The following is an 18,831-nucleotide window of genomic DNA, read 5'->3' on the forward strand; positions in this document are numbered from 1 at the left end:
TTCTCATATGCCTGAATGACAGCCAGTCAGCCTGGGTATACTTGTTTCTCATATGCCTGAATGACAGCCAGTCAGCCTGAGTATACTTGTTTCTCATATGCCTGAATGACAGCCAGTCAGCCTGAGTATAATTGTTTCTCATATGCCTGAATGACAGCCAGTCAATCTGAGTATTGGTGTGCAGAGCCTTTCGCCAAATTGTGTTCTTGAGGTGGAGTAACACTGCCAGATCACGGCCGAACCAGGCACTGAACCTGTTTTTAATTCTAATTTTCTTTATGGGGGCGTGTTTGGTAACAATACCACTGAAAATATATCTTTGACAGAGGTGATCAAGCTGATTCTATGCCAATTTACAGAGTCCAGGTTATGAAGGAAGGCATGCTCATTAAAGTTTTTCAGCAAGCGTCTATGACAAATCAGGACAGGTCATTTAACTGAGCAGCCATTAGGAACACAGGCTGTAAAAGAGTGATCACTAAGGTCATTACAGAAAACACCAGCCTGATACCTATCAGGATTATTTGTGAGGATAACATCAAGGAGAGTAGACTTTTCTGGGTGTTTGGAGTCATACCTTGTGGGATTGGTAATAATCTCTCAAGGAGAGATTTAGGGAGTCCTATTGTTTTAAGACTTGGTCAGGTGGTTTAAGCATGTCCCAGTTTAGGTCACCTAGCAGGACACATTCAGACTTAGTGTAAGGGGCCAGGAGAGAGCTTAGGGCAGGTAGAGTACAGGCCGGTGTTGATGGAGGACGATAACACCCAGCACCAGTCAACAAAGATCTATTTGAAAGCTTAATGCTTAAAACCAGCAAATCAAATTGTTTGAGGACAGACTTGGTGGAGACAACTGAGCACTGCAGGTGGCAGGTAGCCTAGCAGTTAAGAGTGTTTGACCAAAAGGTTGCTGGTTTGACTCCCCGAGCTGACTTGTTGAAACATCTGTCGCTGTGCCCTTGAGCAATTAATAATTATATTTCTCTCAAAACGTAAAAGATGTCTGGAGATTTGGTCAACTCTGTTTTGTCTAAAATAGTAAATTAATCAGGAATGAGCAGAGTCAGCTATACCCAGTGCTTCATTTGAGGTGGACCCTGCTGGAACATGATCCTGCACCTCTCCTTTTTGTACTGTTTTGTACAGGGATCTATTTCGCCAGATCCGGTACCTCTCATGGCATGAACAATAAATTGTACATTTTTGCATTGTTAAAATGTGAATAAAAGTGATCAAAGTTCATTCGAGTAGCCTCTTGCCGGGGTTTATGGTGTGTGCAACATTGTAACCTATGTTTGGGACCAACACGGGGTTGTGTGAGCTGCCGCCTGTGTCTCTCGAACGAGATTTACATTCTATGATCTCTCCGCCTCTCTCTGCTCTGATAGACATAAATGACCCTGCAACTGTCATCTCTCCAGCGTTGCACTTCATCATTTATTTCCTTATAGAATCATAGCTGCGCAAAGCGTTCTGTAGGAGCTGTAGCACCCCTGATAAATTGAAATACATTTGGAAAGCAAATGGCTCCTGCTGTAGGCTACCAACATATTTGATCAACTTCTAAATAGGCCTATTGAGAGGGGCTTTTGGCACGAGCGCATCCGCCATCACCAGCGCGTCATTGGGTGAGTCAGTGAAAGCATGGAAAAGCATTTTTAGGACTATAATTTCCTCCTCATATTGTAGCCTACAACATGTGTTTCCACACACCTAGGCCTGGGCTATTGATGGATTCAAGACAAGGACACTTTTATTGATCTCAGATTCTCAGTTTGAAGCCTGTCATTTCCATCATTTGTGCAGTATTATGGTGCTTTTATGACAACTGGGAACTTGAAAAAAAGGTTGGAGCCTCCCTCGGGTTCGTGCCGTGGGGGAGATCTTCGTGGGTTGGAGCCTCCCTCGGGTTCGTGCCGTGGGGGAGATCTTCGTGGGTTGGAGCCTCCCTCGGGTTCGTGCCGTGGGGGAGAGCTTCGTGGGTTGGAGCCTGCCTCGGGTTCGTGCCGTGGGGGAGAGCTTCGTGGGTTGGAGCCTCCATCGGTTTCGTGCCGTGGGGGAGAGCTTCGTGGGTTGGAGCCTCCCTCGGGTTCGTGCCGTGGGGGAGAGCTTCGTGGGTTGGAGCCTCTCTCGGGTTCGTGCCGTGGGGGAGAGCTTCGTGGGTTGGAGCCTCTCTCGGGTTCGTGCCGTGGGGGAGAGCTTCGTGGGTTGGAGCCTGCCTCGGGTTCGTGCCGTGGGGGAGAGCTTCGTGGGTTGGAGCCTCCCTCGGGTTCGTGCCGTGGGGGAGAGCTTCGTGGGTTGGAGCCTCCCTCGGGTTCGTGCCGTGGGGGAGAGCTTCGTGGGTTGGAGCCTCCATCGGGTTCGTGCCGTGGGGGAGAGCTTCGTGGGTTGGAGCCTGCCTCGGGTTCGTGCCGTGGGGGAGAGCTTCGTGGGTTGGAGCCTGCCTCGGGTTCGTGCCGTGGGGGAGATCTTCGTGGGTTGGAGCCTGCCTCGGGTTCGTGCCGTGGGGGAGATCTTCGTGGGTTGGAGACTTTTATTTCCCTCACCAACTTTAAACATCTGCTATCTGAGCAGCTAACCGATCGCTGCAGCTGTACATAGTCTATCTGTAAACAGCTCACCCAATTTACCTACCTCATCCCCTTACTGTTTTTATTTATTTACTTTTCTGCTCTTTTGCACACCAGTATCTCTACTTGCACATGATCATCTGATGATTTATCACTCCAGTGTTAATTTGCTAAATTTAATTATTCGCTCCTATGGCCTATTTATTGCCTACCTCATGCCTTTTGCACACAATGTATATAGACTCATTTCTATTAATTTTTTCCCTACTGTGTTATTGACTTGTTTATTGTTTACTCCATGTGTAACTCTGTGTTGTTGTCTGTTCACACTGCTATGCTTTATCTTGGCCAGGTCGCAGTTGTAAATGAGAACTTGTTCTCAACTAGCCTACCTGGTTAAATAAAGGTGAAATAAAAAAATAAAAAGTGTGCTATACTCGGCCTTGTCTCAGGGTAGTAGGTTGATGGTTGAAGATATCCCTCTAGTGGTGTGGGGGCTGTGCTTTGGCAAAGTGGGTGGGGTTATATCCTGCCTGGTTGGCAGGCACAGTGTCTCCCACACCGCTCCTGTCTCAGCCTCCAGTATGTATGGTGCAATATTTTATGTGTCCAGGGGCTAGGGTCAGTCTGTTATATCTGGAATATTTCTCCTGTCTCATCCGGTGTATTAAGTATTCTCTCTCTCTCTCTCTCTCTCTCTTCTCTCTTCTCTCTTCTCTCTTCTCTCTTCTCTCTCTTCTCTCTTGCCAAGAAAGCAAGAAGTACAAGTGTCTGGAATGTTTTTCATAAGACACATTCTACAACATGTTTGGGTGGAAACGATATTAACAACTGCGAGTTGAATGCCAGGTCTTCAGTCAGCTCAGCAGTCAACACAATATTATAGTCGCACAAGACTGGAGGCTCTGCCCATGACTAGAGGCTCTGCTCTGCCTAAGACTGGAGGTTCTTCCCATGACTAGAGGCTCTGCTCTGCCTAAGACTGGAGGCTCTTCCCATGACTAGAGGCTCTGCTCTGCCTAAGACTGGAGGCTCTTCCCATGACTAGAGGCTCTGCTCTGCCTAAGATTGGAGGCTCTGCCCATGACTGGAAGCTCAAATCAAATTGCATTTGTCACTTCGTAAACAACAGGTGTAGACTAACAGTGAAATGCTGACTTGCTGGCTCTTCCCAACAATGCAGAGAGAAAGAAAATAGAGAAATAAAAGAAAAATATTAACACAAGGAATAAATACACAATGAGTAACGATAACTTGGCTATATACACGGGGTACCAGTACCGAGTTGATGTGCAGGGGTACGAGGTAATTGAGGTAGATATGTACATATAGGTAAGGATAAAGTGATTATGCAACAGGATAGATAATAAACAGTAACAGCAACAACTGTGATGAGTCAAATGAGTTCAATGCAGATAGTTAACCAATAGCTACCCAGACTATTTAACTAACTATTTAGCAGTCTTATGGCTTGGAGGTAGAAACTGTTCAGGGTCCTGTTGGTTCCAGACTTAGTGCATCGGTACCGCTTGCTGTGCGGTAGCAGAGAGAACAGTCTATGACTTGGGTGGCTTGAGTCTTTGACAAGTTTTAGGGCCTTCATCTGACAACACCTGATATAGAGTTCCTGTATGGCAGGGATCTCGGCCCCAGTTATGTACTGGGCCATACGTACTATCCTCTGTCGGGCTGAGTATTTGTTTTATTATATATTTTTATTATATTTTAATTGTTTTATTTCACTTTGTCCTGCATTATTGGAGCTCAGATTTCACTGTACCCTGTAATATTATCTGCCACCCTGTACATGTGACTATTCAACTCTCTATTCAACTCTCTAATCTCTAATCAACTCTCTAATCTCTAATCAACTCTCTAATCTCTATTCAACTCTCTAATCAACTCTCTAATCAACTCTCTAATCTCTATTCAACTCTCTAATCAACTCTCTAATCTCTATTCAACTCTCTAATCAACTCTCTAATCTCTATTCAACTCTCTAATCAACTCTCTAATTTCTAATCAATCTCACCGGAGAAAGCATCATAGCAAGTGAAATAGTGCCCCTCTGTCTTAGTATGTGTAGCCCATGTATCTGATGCTGTCTGGTCACGTATAGCATTTACTATGACATTTTACTCAAGTCATTTTTTCCCGAGTGGTGCAACGGTCTAAGGTACTGCACCTCAGTGCAAGAGGCGTCACTCTCTGGTTCGATTCCAGGCGGTATCACATCCGGCCGTGATTGGGAGTCCCATAGGGCAGCGCACAATTGGCCCAGCATCGTCCGGGTTTGGCCGGGGGAAGGCAGTCATTGTAAATAAGAAATTGTTCTTAACTGACTTGCCAAGTTAAATAAAGGTTAAATCAAATAAAATGAAAATAAAAAATAAATAAATGAATTTCTTTACTTTTACTCAAATATTAAAATGTAATACTTTTTCCACCACTGATGAAACACGAATGAGAAATCATTTTCTAAGTTAATTTTTTTAATCGCTAACATTTTTGGTGAAGCTTCCCTTCGAATAGCCACCACTTTGTAGACTGAATGGCACTAAACGTGTGATGCTTATAATGGGATGTTTCAAATGGCGTGCACAGTGCTCAGATGGACTTATTTCAGAGCAGACAAACGTGCGCAAGAAATCCTACTTAACCTACTGTTTGAAGTGATTTGTTTGACAAACAGATTAAAACATCATGACTGGTTGTGTTCATGACACATTCAAAGGTAATACATTGTGTAATGAATATGATGGGAGACAGAGAGCTGGTTTCAAGCGCAGGCCGCAGCAGGTGTTTATTGTAAAGGACCACAGGAGGAGGCAGGTAGCTGGGTCCAGGGGCAGGCAGAAGGTCATACACAGGGACTCCAAAAAGGTAACAGTACAGGCAGGGAAAAGGTTTAACAATGTAGTCCGGGAGATCAGGCAAGAGGTTGATGACAGGAAATCTGATAGGCAAAAGTACAGGCATGGAATAATTTGTAAGTCGCTCTGGATAAGAGCGTCTGCTAAATGACTTAAATGTAAATGAATAGGCAAAAAGGCGTCGTTAGTGAGGATGGCCAAAAACTATGACACACGGGAGGACTAATATGGACCTAAACAGAGCTCCGAATAGAATGTGTATCAAAACAAACAATACCTCACAGTGATGGGTGCAAAGAATTAACTAAATAGTGTAAATGACCTACAGGTGTGTGAACAGGTGATCAGAATTCAGGTGATTGAGATCTGGAGAGTGAGCTGCGTTCAGGGGATCTATGTGTATGAGAGTGTGAGCTGGAAAGTGGACTGGAGAGTGAGCTGCGTTCAGGGGATCTATGTGAATGAGAGTGTGAGCTGGAAAGTGGGCTGGAGAGTGAGCTGCGTTCAGGGGATCTATGTGTATGAGAGTGTGAGCTGGAAAGTGGACTGGAGAGTGAGCTGCGTTCAGGGGATCTATGTGAATGAGAGTGTGAGCTGGAAAGTGGGCTGGAGAGTGAGCTGCGTTCAGGGGATCTATGTGTATGAGAGTGTGAGTTGGAAAGTGGGCTGGAAAGTGAGATGCGTTCAGGGGATCTATGTGAATGAGAGTGTGAGCTGGAAAGTGAGCTGGAAAGTGAGCTGCGTTCAGGGGATCTATGTGTTTGTGAGTTGGAAGCAGACGTTACAACATGTTAACAGTTAAATTGTGTCTTTAATATAAAGCCCTTAAAAAAATATAGTAAAAAAAAATAGACCCCCCAAATGTCACGGTATAATTCACACTGGATGGCACTTTCAAGAGAATTTACTGCTGTATGCTAATACCCTTATATACAATCCTGACCTTGAACGCAAACACCGTAGCAAGACTTCTGGAATTGAGTCCTGATTTCTTTGAACAGGGAAATGGACCAAACCTAAAGGTGAAGCATTTCATGTGTTGAACCATCATAATTATATTGAACAATTCAAAAATGTTCTAGACTGACCTCTGACCTCAACCGTTAGGCTAAGGAACCATAAGACTGACCTTAGTTCAGTGTGTAGGGGAAACTGAACTCAACACAGTGAACTGAAACAGAGGGCTACAACAACTGTGTAACCTGGGGACAGGAGGGTCATGGCTTTACAGCTATATGACTTCATAATGGTCTACAGAGCAGTCTAGTCCAGACCAGCAGGGAGTCCAAGAGATTCTTTTGACAGATTTCAGAAAAGGGTGTTTTCCCAGCTGATTATTTTTCTGTTTTCCTGATAGGAGAACAACAGCTGAGACGACTGTGGTCTGACTCATCAAACCTTTAAGTACATGTCTAATTCCCACCCTGGAGAGTACTGGACTGGACAGAGAAGGGGGAGAGAGGGGGGGGGGGGAGAGACAGAGAGAGAAAGAGGGGGGAGAGAGAGAGAGAGAGGGGGGAGAGAGCGAGAGAGAGAGATGGGGGAGAGAGCGAGAGGGGGGGGGGCGAGAGAGAGACAGAGAGAGAAAGAGGGGGGGAGAGAGAGAGAGAGTCGGGGGAGAGAGAGAGAGAGAGATGGGGGCAGAGAAAGACAGTGACAGCTGCAATACAATACCAGTTGAATAACTATCCAGTGAGTGCATGATCCGTGGATTTGAGTCATAATGGAAGTTTTCATGCTTGAGATTATTCACATATAGACTCAATGTATCTCGAGTTTCACTGACCACGTCTTTCCATTAGTATCCCATCATTGCATTTAGCTTGGTATATTTTGCTATGAAAGTTTTTTCATATTAATGAAGAAAAACATTTCTGGCGGCTACTACTGATGGCTATTTTGGTCCACTCATACAGGAGTAAAAAAATAAAAAATAAAGTATTATTTTTAATGTATTTATTCTGATTTATCAGGAGGTTCCGCAGCACCCTCAGCACGTCTACTTCCTGTAGCTATGACATGCACTTACAGTGTGTGCTTATTTACATTTATTAGCTGTCTCTTAAAAGAGCCTTTGGGTTCAGTGGGCATCGTTGAGTGGCAAGGCACAGGGAGTGTGACGTGTACTTGCTTCTTTCCACTACGGAGGAGAAGACCAGCTCTCAAACTCTCACAGCCTACGTCTCATAGACTAGACGTAAAATAGTCAATGTAAATCCGGAATTAGTATGATACACTACATGGCCTAAAGTATGTGGACATCCCTTCAAATTAGTGTATTTCGCTATTTCAGCCACACCTGTTGCTGATAGGTATATAAAATCGAGCACACAGCCATGTAATCTCCATAGACAAACATTGGCAGTAGAATGGCCCGTACTGAAGAGTTCAGTGACTTTCAACGTGGCACTGTCGTAGGATGCCACCTTATGTCAGTTTGTCAGTTTGTCAAATTTCTGCCCTACTAGAGCTGTCCCGGTCAACTGTAGGTGCTGTTATTGTGAAGTCGAAACGTCTATGAGCAACAACGGCTCAGCCGTGAAGTGGTAGGCCACACAAGCTCACAGAACGGGACCGGCGAGTTTAGAAAAGCATGGAATGCCTGGAGCTGTTTTGCATCACCCCTCCATGAAACAAAAAATATCATCAATGTACCATTTCCAATTAATAATGTTGGGCAAAAGAAAAACATTTTGGGGAAGGATTTAAGAATTTACTATTTCTCCACGCTAACGACTACAGAACTCAGGAATGCAGACAGGCTCTATAGCCTTCTATATCTATACTGTGTCCAACACACCACCCCCTGCTGTTATGTTGGGTACCTACTGTCCAACACACCACCCCCTGCTGTTATGTTGGGTACCTACTGTCCAACACACCACCCCCTGCTGTTATGTTGGGTACCTACTGTCCAACACACCACCCCCTGCTGTTATGTTGGGTACCTACTGTCCAACACACCACCCCCTGCTGTTATGTTGGGTACCTACTGTCCAACACACCACCCCCTGCTGTTATGTTGGGTACCTACTGTCCAACACACCACCCCCTGCTGTTATGTTGGGTATCTACTGTCCAACACACCACCCCCTGCTGTTATGTTGGGTACCTACTGTCCAACACACCACCCCCTGCTGTTATGTTGGGTACCTACTGTCCAACACACCACCCCCTGCTGTTATGTTGGGTACCTACTGTCCAACACACCACCCCCTGCTGTTATGTTGGGTACCTACTGTCCAACAATGATGTTATGAAATATAATGATTTTTCCATGTATTGTTAAAATAAAGGTTTAAGGAAATACAGGCAGGCACCAGATTACTACAAGATGAAACATCTTGCTCCATCAAGCCTGACGGTATTGTAAGTATAAAAGCAAAGCTTATTTTCATATAATAAAATATAAAAACATCTTGAAAAGGTAATGGAATGGTTTGTCTTAATGTGAGGTGGGAAGAATGCAACACATTACCTTGTATGCAGTACAAATCACATTACTGTGGGAGCACCTGCTCCAAGAGTATGAATTAGGCTGTTTGAGGAGGTTTTAATCCTAAACAACCTGCCTACACATTGTTGGAAGTACAGTAGACCAACATAGCTACAGTAGTAGACCGAAGCTGTGTAGTAAAAACAAAACCTTCGTAGAGCATTGTTGAGCTCATGTTCATTTCCTTTCTTTTTCGGCCAAATCCGAGAACTAAAATCCCTACAGCTGTAGGCTACATGTGGACAATTGCACAAACATGACCAGCTTGAGTGTAGATACATTTATCACCCCCCAAAAAATGGATGGGTGTGTTTGTGTTACAAAGACAAAACATTTTCTGTTCTAAATAGGCTATCACATTGACTTGCTTATAAAGACAGTATGCCTACACGTTACCTAGCAAATGAAAATAAGTTGTGTGCAGAGTACAACCACAGATAAAACAAGGAGCATACAAATCTTTGGTACAACTTCAGCTGTCGCAGAACTATCAGAGTTCTACTTTTATGGTCCATTCTAAGGAGTTGTCTGTCTAACCAAACTGACATGTACAGCTCTCTGTCTGTCTAACCAAACTGACATGTACAGCTCTCTGTCTGTCTAACACACTGACATGTACAGCTCTCTGTCTGTCTAACACACTGACATGTACAGCTCTCTGTCTGTCTAACACACTGACATGTACAGCTCTCTGTCTGTCTAACACACTGACATGTACAGCTCTCTGTCTGTCTAACCACATGTACAGCTCTCTGTCTGTCTAACACACTGACATGTACAGCTCTCTGTCTAACCACACTGACATGTACAGCTCTCTGTCTGTCTAACCAAACTGACATGTACAGCTCTCTGTCTGTCTAACCACATGTACAGCTCTCTGTCTGTCTAACACACTGACATGTACAGCTCTCTGTCTAACCACACTGACATGTACAGCTCTCTGTCTGTCTAACACACTGACATGTACAGCTCTCTGTCTAACCACACTGACATGTACAGCTCTCTGTCTGTCTAACACACTGACATGTACAGCTCTCTGTCTGTCTAACCAAACTGACATGTACAGCTCTCTGTCTGTCTAACCACATGTACAGCTCTCTGTCTGTCTAACACACTGACATGTACAGCTCTCTGTCTAACCACACTGACATGTACAGCTCTCTGTCTGTCTAACCACATGTACAGCTCTCTGTCTGTCTAACACACTGACATGTACAGCTCTCTGTCTAACCACACTGACATGTACAGCTCTCTGTCTGTCTAACCACATGTACAGCTCTCTGTCTGTCTAACACACTGACATGTACAGCTCTCTGTCTGTCTAACACACTGACATGTACAGCTCTCTGTCTGTCTAACACACTGACATGTACAGCTCTCTGTCTAACCACACTGACATGTACAGCTCTCTGTCTAACACACTGACATGTACAGCTCTCTGTCTGTCTAACCACATGTACAGCTCTCTGTCTGTCTAACACACTGACATGTACAGCTCTCTGTCTGTCTAACACACTGACATGTACAGCTCTCTGTCTGTCTAACACACTGACATGTACAGCTCTCTGTCTAACCACACTGACATGTACAGCTCTCTGTCTGTCTAACACACTGACATGTACAGCTCTCTGTCTGTCTAACCACATGTACAGCTCTCTGTCTGTCTAACCACACTGACATGTACAGCCCTCTGTCTGTCTAACACACTGACATGTACAGCCCTCTGTCTGTCTAACCACACTGACATGTACAGCTCTCTGTCTGTCTAACACACTGACCTGTACAGCTCTCTGTCTAACACACTGACCTGTACAGCTCTCTGTCTGTCTAACACACTGACCTGTACAGCTCTCTGTCTGTCTGACACACTGACATGTACAGCTCTCTGTCTGTCTAACCACATGTACAGCTCTCTGTCTGTCTAACACACTGACATGTACAGCTCTCTGTCTGTCTAACCACATGTACAGCTCTCTGTCTGTCTAACACACTGACATGTACAGCTCTCTGTCTGTCTAACACACTGACATGTACAGCTCTCTGTCTGTCTAACACACTGACATGTACAGCTCTCTGTCTGTCTAACACACTGACATGTACAGCTCTCTGTCTGTCTAACACACTGACATGTACAGCTCTCTGTCTGTCTAACACACTGACATGTACAGCTCTCTGTCTGTCTAACACACTGACATGTACAGCTCTCTGTCTGTCTAACGCACTGACATGTACAGCTCTCTGTCTGTCTAACACACTGACATGTACAGCTCTCTGTCTGTCTAACACACTGACATGTACAGCTCTCTGTCTGTCTAACACACTGACATGTACAGCTCTCTGTCTGTCTAACACACTGACATGTACAGCCCTCTGTCTAACCACACTGACATGTACAGCTCTCTGTCTGGCTAACCACATGTACAGCTCTCTGTCTGGCTAACCACATGTACAGCTCTCTGTCTGTCTAACACACTGACATGTACAGCTCTCTGTCTGTCTAACCACACTGACATGTACAGCTCTCTGTCTGTCTAACACACTGACATGTACAGCTCTCTGTCTTACCACACTGACATGTACAGCTCTCTGTCTGTCTAACACACTGACATGTACAGCTCTCTGTCTGTCTAACCACATGTACAGCTCTCTGTCTGTCTAACACACTGACATGTACAGCTCTCTGTCTGTCTAACACACTGACATGTACAGCTCTCTGTCTGTCTAACACACTGACATGTACAGCTCTCTGTCTGTCTAACACACTGACATGTACAGCTCTCTGTCTGTCTGACACACTGACATGTACAGCTCTCTGTCTGTCTAACCACATGTACAGCTCTCTGTCTGTCTAACCACATGTACAGCTCTCTGTCTGTCTAACTGTCTGGTGGTACATGCTAGTTGTCATTTACAGCCGATACAGGTACTGTACCTATCAGTATGTTGTCTGGTGGTACATGCTAGTTGTCATTTACAGCCGATACAGGTACTGTACCTATCAGTATGTTGTCTGGTGGTACATGCTAGTTGTCATTTACAGCCGATACAGGTACTGTACCTATCAGTATGTTGTCTGGTGGTACATGCTAGTTGTCATTTACAGCCGATACAGGTACTGTACCTATCAGTATGTTGTCTGGTGGTACATGCTAGTTGTCATTTACAGCCGACACAGGTACTGTACCTATCAGTATGTTGTCTGGTGGTACATGCTAGTTGTCATTTACAGCCGACACAGGTACTGTACCTATCAGTATGTTGTCTGGTGGTACATGCTAGTTGTCATTTACAGCCGATACAGGTACTGTACCTATCAGTATGTTGTCTGGTGGTACATGCTAGTTGTCATTTACAGCCGACACAGGTACTGTACCTATCAGTATGTTGTCTGGTGGTACATGCTAGTTGTCATTTACAGCCGATACAGGTACTGTACCTATCAGTATGTTGTCTGGTGGTACATGCTAGTTGTCATTTACAGCCGACACAGGTACTGTACCTATCAGTATGTTGTCTGGTGGTACATGCTAGTTGTCATTTACAGCCGATACAGGTACTGTACCTATCAGTATGTTGTCTGGTGGTACATGCTAGTTGTCATTTACAGCCGATACAGGTACTGTACCTATCAGTATGTTGTCTGGTGGTACATGCTAGTTGTCATTTACAGCCGACACAGGTACTGTACCTATCAGTATGTTGTCTGGTGGTACATGCTAGTCGTCATCCCTTATGGTGTCCCATATACTGTAAGACTGTTCCCTGACACGTTTGAAGAATACAGAGGGTCCCCCCCACCTGTTGATAGTACCAGTCAATAGAATAATAGCAAAATACATTGAAAAGTAATGTATGTTGTATAATTGTAATGCTGAGTGCAAGGTCTCTCCCAGTTCAGACATCTGTATCAACCTGTCTGTTAGTCAGGGGACTCCGTGACAAACTATCTCTCCTGTCCTCCATCTGTATCAACCTGTCTGTTAGTCAGGGGACTCCGTGACAAACTATCTCTCCTGTCCTCCATCTGTATCAACATGTCTGTTAGTCAGGGGACTCCGTGACAAACTATCTCTCCTGTCCTCCATCTGTATCAACCTGTCTGTTAGTCAGGGGACTCCGTGACAAACCATCTCTCCTGTCCTCCATCTGTATCAACCTGTCTGTTAGTCAGGGGACTCCGTGACAAACTATCTCTCCTGTCCTCCATCTGTATCAACCTGTCTGTTAGTCAGGGGACTCCGTGACAAACCATCTCTCCTGTCCTCCATCTGTATCAACCTGTCTGTTAGTCAGGGGACTCCGTGACAAACCATCTCTCCTGTCCTCCATCTGTATCAACCTGTCTGTTAGTCAGGGGACTCCGTGACAAACCATCTCTCCTGTCCTCCATCTGTATCAACCTGTCTGTTAGTCAGGGGACTCCGTGACAAACTATCTCTCCTGTCCTCCATCTGTATCAACCTGTCTGTTAGTCAGGGGACTCCGTGACAAACCATCTCTCCTGTCCTCCATCTGTATCAACCTGTCTGTTAGTCAGGGGACTCCATGACAAACCGGTTGCCGGCTCACTCCGCACCAAATGTTCCTGTCCAACCCTCTGGTTGCTGGCTCACGTTCTTGTCTGACCCTCTGGTTGCTGGCTCATGTTCTTGTCTGACCCTCTGGTTGCTGGCTCACGTTCCTGTCTGATCCTCTGGTTGCTGGCTCACGTTCTTGTCTGACCCTCTGGTTGCTGGCTCACGTTCCTGTCTGACCCTCTGGTTGCTGGCTCACGTTCTTGTCTGACCCTCTGGTTGCTGGCTCACGTTCCTGTCTGACCCTCTGGTTGCTGACTCATGTTTCTGTCTGACCCTCTGGTTGCTGGCTCACGTTCCTGTCTGACCCTCTGGTTGCTGACTCATGTTTCTGTCTGACCCTCTGGTTGCTGGTCCGCCTCTTTAACCGCTAGTCTACCTGCCGCCCCCATTATCATGCCTCAATTCTTCTAAAACAGTCTGACTGGTTAATGTCTCCCTCTTTATGACCACATAACCTTTGTCACACAAAGAGGTGATCATGCAAATCATGCTGCAAATACTCCGCAGCAATGTTTACTATGCCTTACAGCTAAATTCATACAGGGAATTACAGCAGGGACCTGGTCATACAGGGAATTACAGCAGGGACCTGGTCATACAGGGAATTACAGCAGGGACCTGGTCATAAAGGGAATTACAGCAGAGACCTGGTCATACAGGGAATTACAGCAGGGACCTGGTCATAAAGGGAATTACAGCAGGGACCTGGTCATAAAGGGAATTACAGCAGGGACCTGGTCATAAAGGGAATTACAGCAGAGACCTGGTCATACAGGGAATTACAGCAGAGACCTGGTCATACAGGGAATTACAGCAGGGACCTGGTCATACAGGGAATTACAGCAGGGACCTGGTCATAAAGGGAATTACAGCAGAGACCTGGTCATACAGGGAATTACAGCAGGGACCTGGTCATACAGGGAATTACAGCAGAGACCTGGTCATAAAGGGAATTACAGCAGAGACCTGGTCATAAAGGGAATTACAGCAGGGACCTGGTCATAAAGGGAATTACAGCAGGGACCTGGTCATAAAGGGAATTACAGCAGGGACCTGGTCATACAGGGAATTACAGCAGGGACCTGGTCATAAAGGGAATTACAGCAGGGACCTGGTCATACAGGGAATTACAGCAGAGACCTGGTCATAAAGGGAATTACAGCAGGGACCTGGTCATAAAGGGAATTACAGCAGGGACCTGGTCATAAAGGGAATTACAGCAGGGACCTGGTCATAAAGGGAATTACAGCAGGGACCTGGTCATAAAGGGAATTACAGCAGAGACCTGGTCATAAAGGGAATTACAGCAGGGACCTGGTCATAAAGGGAATTACAGCAGGGACCTGGTCATAAAGGGAATTACAGCAGAGACCTGGTCATAAAGGGAATTACAGCAGAGACCTGGTCATAAAGGGAATTACAGCAGGGACCTGGTCATAAAGGGAATTACAGCAGAGACCTGGTCATAAAGGGAATTACAGCAGAGACCTGGTCATAAAGGGAATTACAGCAGGGACCTGGTCATAAAGGGAATTACAGCAGAGACCTGGTCATAAAGGGAATTACAGCAGGGACCTGGTCATAAAGGGAACTTTTTGAGGGTCTGAGGGCCCATGCCAAATCTTTTCAGACTCCTGAGAGGGAGGAGACTCTGTCGTGCTCTCTTCACAACTGTGTGGGTGTTAGTGAACCATGTTAATTCCTTAGTGATGTGAACACCGAGGAAGCTTTCCACTACAGCCCCATTGATGTGGATGGGGGCGTACTCACCCCTCCGTTTCTTGTAGTCCATGATCAGCTCCTTTGTCTTGCTGACATTGAGGGAGAGGTTGTTGTCCTGGCACCACACTGCCAGGTCTCTGACCTCCTCCCTATAGGCGGCATCGTCGTCGTCGGTGATCATTCCTACCACCGTCGTGTCATCAGCAAACTTGATGATGGTGTTCGAGTTGTGCGCAGCCACACAGTCATGGGTGAACAGGAAGTACAGGGAGGGAATAAGCACACACCCCTGAGGGGCCCCCGTGTTAATGGTCAACATGGCGGATGTGTTGTTGCCTAAACTCACCGCCTGGTGGCGGCCCATCAGGAAGTCCAGGATCCAGTTTCAGAAGGAGGTGTTCAGTCCCAGGGTCCTGAGCTTGGTGATGAGCTTGGAGGGTACTATGGTGTTGAATGCCGCGCTGTAGTCATTGAACAGCATTCTTACATAGGTATTCCTTTTATCCAGGTGGGTGTGGACAGTGTGGAGTGCAATAGAGATTGTGTCATCTGTGGATCTGTTGGGGCGCTATGTGAAAAGGAGTGGGTCCAGGATGTCTGGGATGATGGTTTTGATGTGAGCCATGACCAACCTTTCAAACCATTTCATGGCTATAGATGTGAGTGCTTACAGGGCGATAGTCATTTAGGTAGGTTACCTTGGCGTTCTTGGGCACAGGATGTCTCATGATCTGACAAACACCACCGTAGCTTGACCATCTTCCACCGCAAATGTGAAGGCCGACATCGGTGGATGTGGTGGATTGAGATGCAGCCCATGCGATATCTCTAGCTTAAATTGACGGATTTTGATGGGATTTTTTTTATTATGTTACTTAGATTGATGCACAGGCGAGTCAATAGGTCTTAATCACATCGGCTATGGAGAGCGTGAACACAGTCACCTGGAGCAGCTGGTACTCTCATGGATGGTTCAGTGTTGCTTGCCTCAAAGCGAGCATAGAAGGCATTTAGCTTGTCTGGTAGGCTTGTGTCGCTGGGCAGCTTGTGGGTGGGTTTCCCTTTGTATTCCGTGATAGTTTGCAAGCCCTGCCACATCCGTCGAGCATCAGAGCTGGTGTCTTAGGATTCGGTCTTAGTCCTGTATTGACACTTTGCCTGTTTGATGGCTCCTCGGAGGTTGTATCGGGATTTTTTTTATAAGCGTCCGGATCAGTGTCCTGCTCCTTGAAAGCGACAGCCCTAGCCTTTAGCTCAGTGTGGATGTTGCCTGTAATCCATGGTTTCTGGTTGGGATGCGTATGTACGGTCACTGTGGGGATGACCATGTCGAAACACTTAATAATGAAGCTGGTGACTGATGTGGTAAACTCCTCAATGTTATTGGATGAATCCTGGGACATTTTCCAGTCTGTGCTAGCAAAACAGTCCTGTAGCTTAGCATCCGCTTCATCGGACCACTTCCGTGTTGAGCACGTCACTGGTACTTCCTGTTTGAGTTTTTGCTTGTAAGCAGGAAGCAGGATGATAGAGTTATGGTCTGATTTGCCAAAGGGAGGGGGGTGGTATGCATCTCTGTGTGTGGAGTAAACTTCCTGTTTGTGTGGAGTAAAGGTGATCTAATGTTTCTAGCTTAAACAGGTGACATGCTTGTAAAAATGTGGTAAAACGAATTTCACTTCCCCTGCATTCAAGTCACCATCCACGAGAAACGCTGCCTCTGAATGTACATGTTCTTGTTTGCTTATGGCCTTATACAGCTCGTTGAGTGCGGTCTTAGTGCCAGTATCGGTTTGTGGTGTTAAATAGAAAGTTACGAAAAATACAGATGAAAACTCTCTCTTGGTATTTTAAATAGTGTGGTCTGCAGCTTATCATGAGGTACTCCAAGTCTCAGGCGAGCAAAAACTTGAGACTTCCTTAACATTAGAGATTTTGCACTAGCTGTTGTTAACAAAGACACACACTCCTCCTCCATTCATCTTACTATCTATTGCAGCGCCATCAACACAACCTAGCCTGGCTAGCTACATTTCACATTTGTTGAGGTGAAACATCATGAATTTAGCTTGGATGTCAAGCTGACAGTAGCCTGCAGAGTGTCAGATATACATGGGGCAAATTAGGCCTGCACTTTTGCCACATTAATTCATAACTTGTAGGCTACACGCTCACCTCAAAGCCTGGTTAAACCAGACTGAATGCTGTGTTCACCATCATGTTTCCAGTGTAATCAGTGTGACCATGTAATAACAACATTAAAATGAAATATAGTGATCAATTTGAATACCAGGCTATCAACGCCTTTAAATTAAACATAGTGAGATCAGTTTGGATGCCAGGCTATGAATGCCTTTCTGTCAGCAGACTAGGGGAGATGTTTTGATCACTGGCAGGTGGAGAGATGTTCTTTGGCTAGTCTATAATCATACTGTAATCACACTGTCTGTAATCACACTGTCTATAATCATACTGTAATCACAATGGCTGTAATCATACTGTAATCATATTATCTGTAGTCATACTGTCTGTAATCACACTGTTTGTAATCATAATGTATGTAATCATACGGTCTGTAATGACACTGTAATCATACTATCTGTAATCATAATGTGAGCATGCTCTCTGTGGTCATACTGTAATCATAATGTCTGTAATCGTAATGTAATCATACTGTGTGGAATAATACTGTTTGTAATCATACTGTCTGTAATCATACTGTTTGTAATCATACTGTCTGTAATCATACTGTCTGTAATCATACTGTCTGTAATCATACTGTTTGTAATCATACTGTCTGTAATCATACTGTCTGTAATCATACTGTCTATAATCATACTGTTTGTAATCATACTGTCTGTAATCATACTGTCTATAATCATACTGTCTGTAATCATACCGTTTGTAATCATACTGTTTGTAATCACACTATAAGTAATCATATGGTTTATAATCATACTGTCTATAATCACACGGTCTATAATCATAATGTCAATAACCATACTGTCTATAATCATACTGTTTGTAATCACTGTTTTTAATCGCACTATAAGTAATCATACTGTCTATAATCATACTGTAATCATACTGTCTGTAATCATATTGTCTGTAATCATACTGTTTGTAATCATACTGGAATCATAATGTCTGTAAGCATACTGTAATCATAATGTTTGTAATCATACCGTCTATAATCATAATGTAATCATATGGTCTGTAATCATACTGCCTGTAATCATACTGCCTGTAATCATACTGTGATCATACTGCCTGTAATAATACTGTTTGTAATCACACGGTCTATAATCATATGGGCTGTAATCATACTGTAATCATACTGTCTGTAATCATGATGCCTGTAATCATACTATTTGTAATCATACTGTCTATAACCATACCGGCTATAATCACACTGTCTATACTCATACTGTAATCATAATGTCTGTAATCATACTGTCTGTAAGCATACTGTTTGTGATCATACTGTAATCATACTGTTTGTAATCATACTGTTTGTGACCATACTGTCTGAAATCATACTGGCTGTAATCATACTGTAATTATACTGTCTGTAATCATACCGTTTGCAAA

General features: G+C 44.7%; 1 protein-coding gene across 1 annotated transcript; it reads right to left on the reverse strand.

The window, feature by feature from the left end:
* Positions 1–1,810: 1,810 nt before the first annotated feature.
* On the reverse strand, positions 1,811–13,907 carry LOC120064880 (basic salivary proline-rich protein 1-like). Its single transcript, XM_039015473.1, has 2 exons — positions 13,856–13,907; positions 1,811–2,487 (listed from the first exon to the last, which is right to left on the reverse strand). The coding sequence occupies exons 1-2, from the start codon at positions 13,905–13,907 to the stop codon at positions 1,811–1,813; spliced, it is 729 nt and encodes a 242-aa protein (XP_038871401.1).
* Between the last annotated feature and the right edge of the window lie 4,924 nt (positions 13,908–18,831).

Source organism: Salvelinus namaycush, chromosome 20, assembly GCF_016432855.1.
Source record: "Salvelinus namaycush isolate Seneca chromosome 20, SaNama_1.0, whole genome shotgun sequence".
NCBI classification, from domain to species: Eukaryota; Metazoa; Chordata; class Actinopteri; order Salmoniformes; family Salmonidae; genus Salvelinus; species Salvelinus namaycush.

Bases quoted from the DNA above. Each gene is read 5' to 3' on its own strand.
- LOC120064880 (XM_039015473.1), bottom strand. From the start codon at position 13,907: ATGGGGGCGGCAGGTAGACTAGCGGTTAAAGAGGCGGACCAGCAACCA. The intron at 2,488-13,855 runs GTCAGACAGAAA...AACCCGAGGCAG, and splicing joins GGCGGACCAGCAACCAGAGG to GCTCCAACCCACGAAGATCT.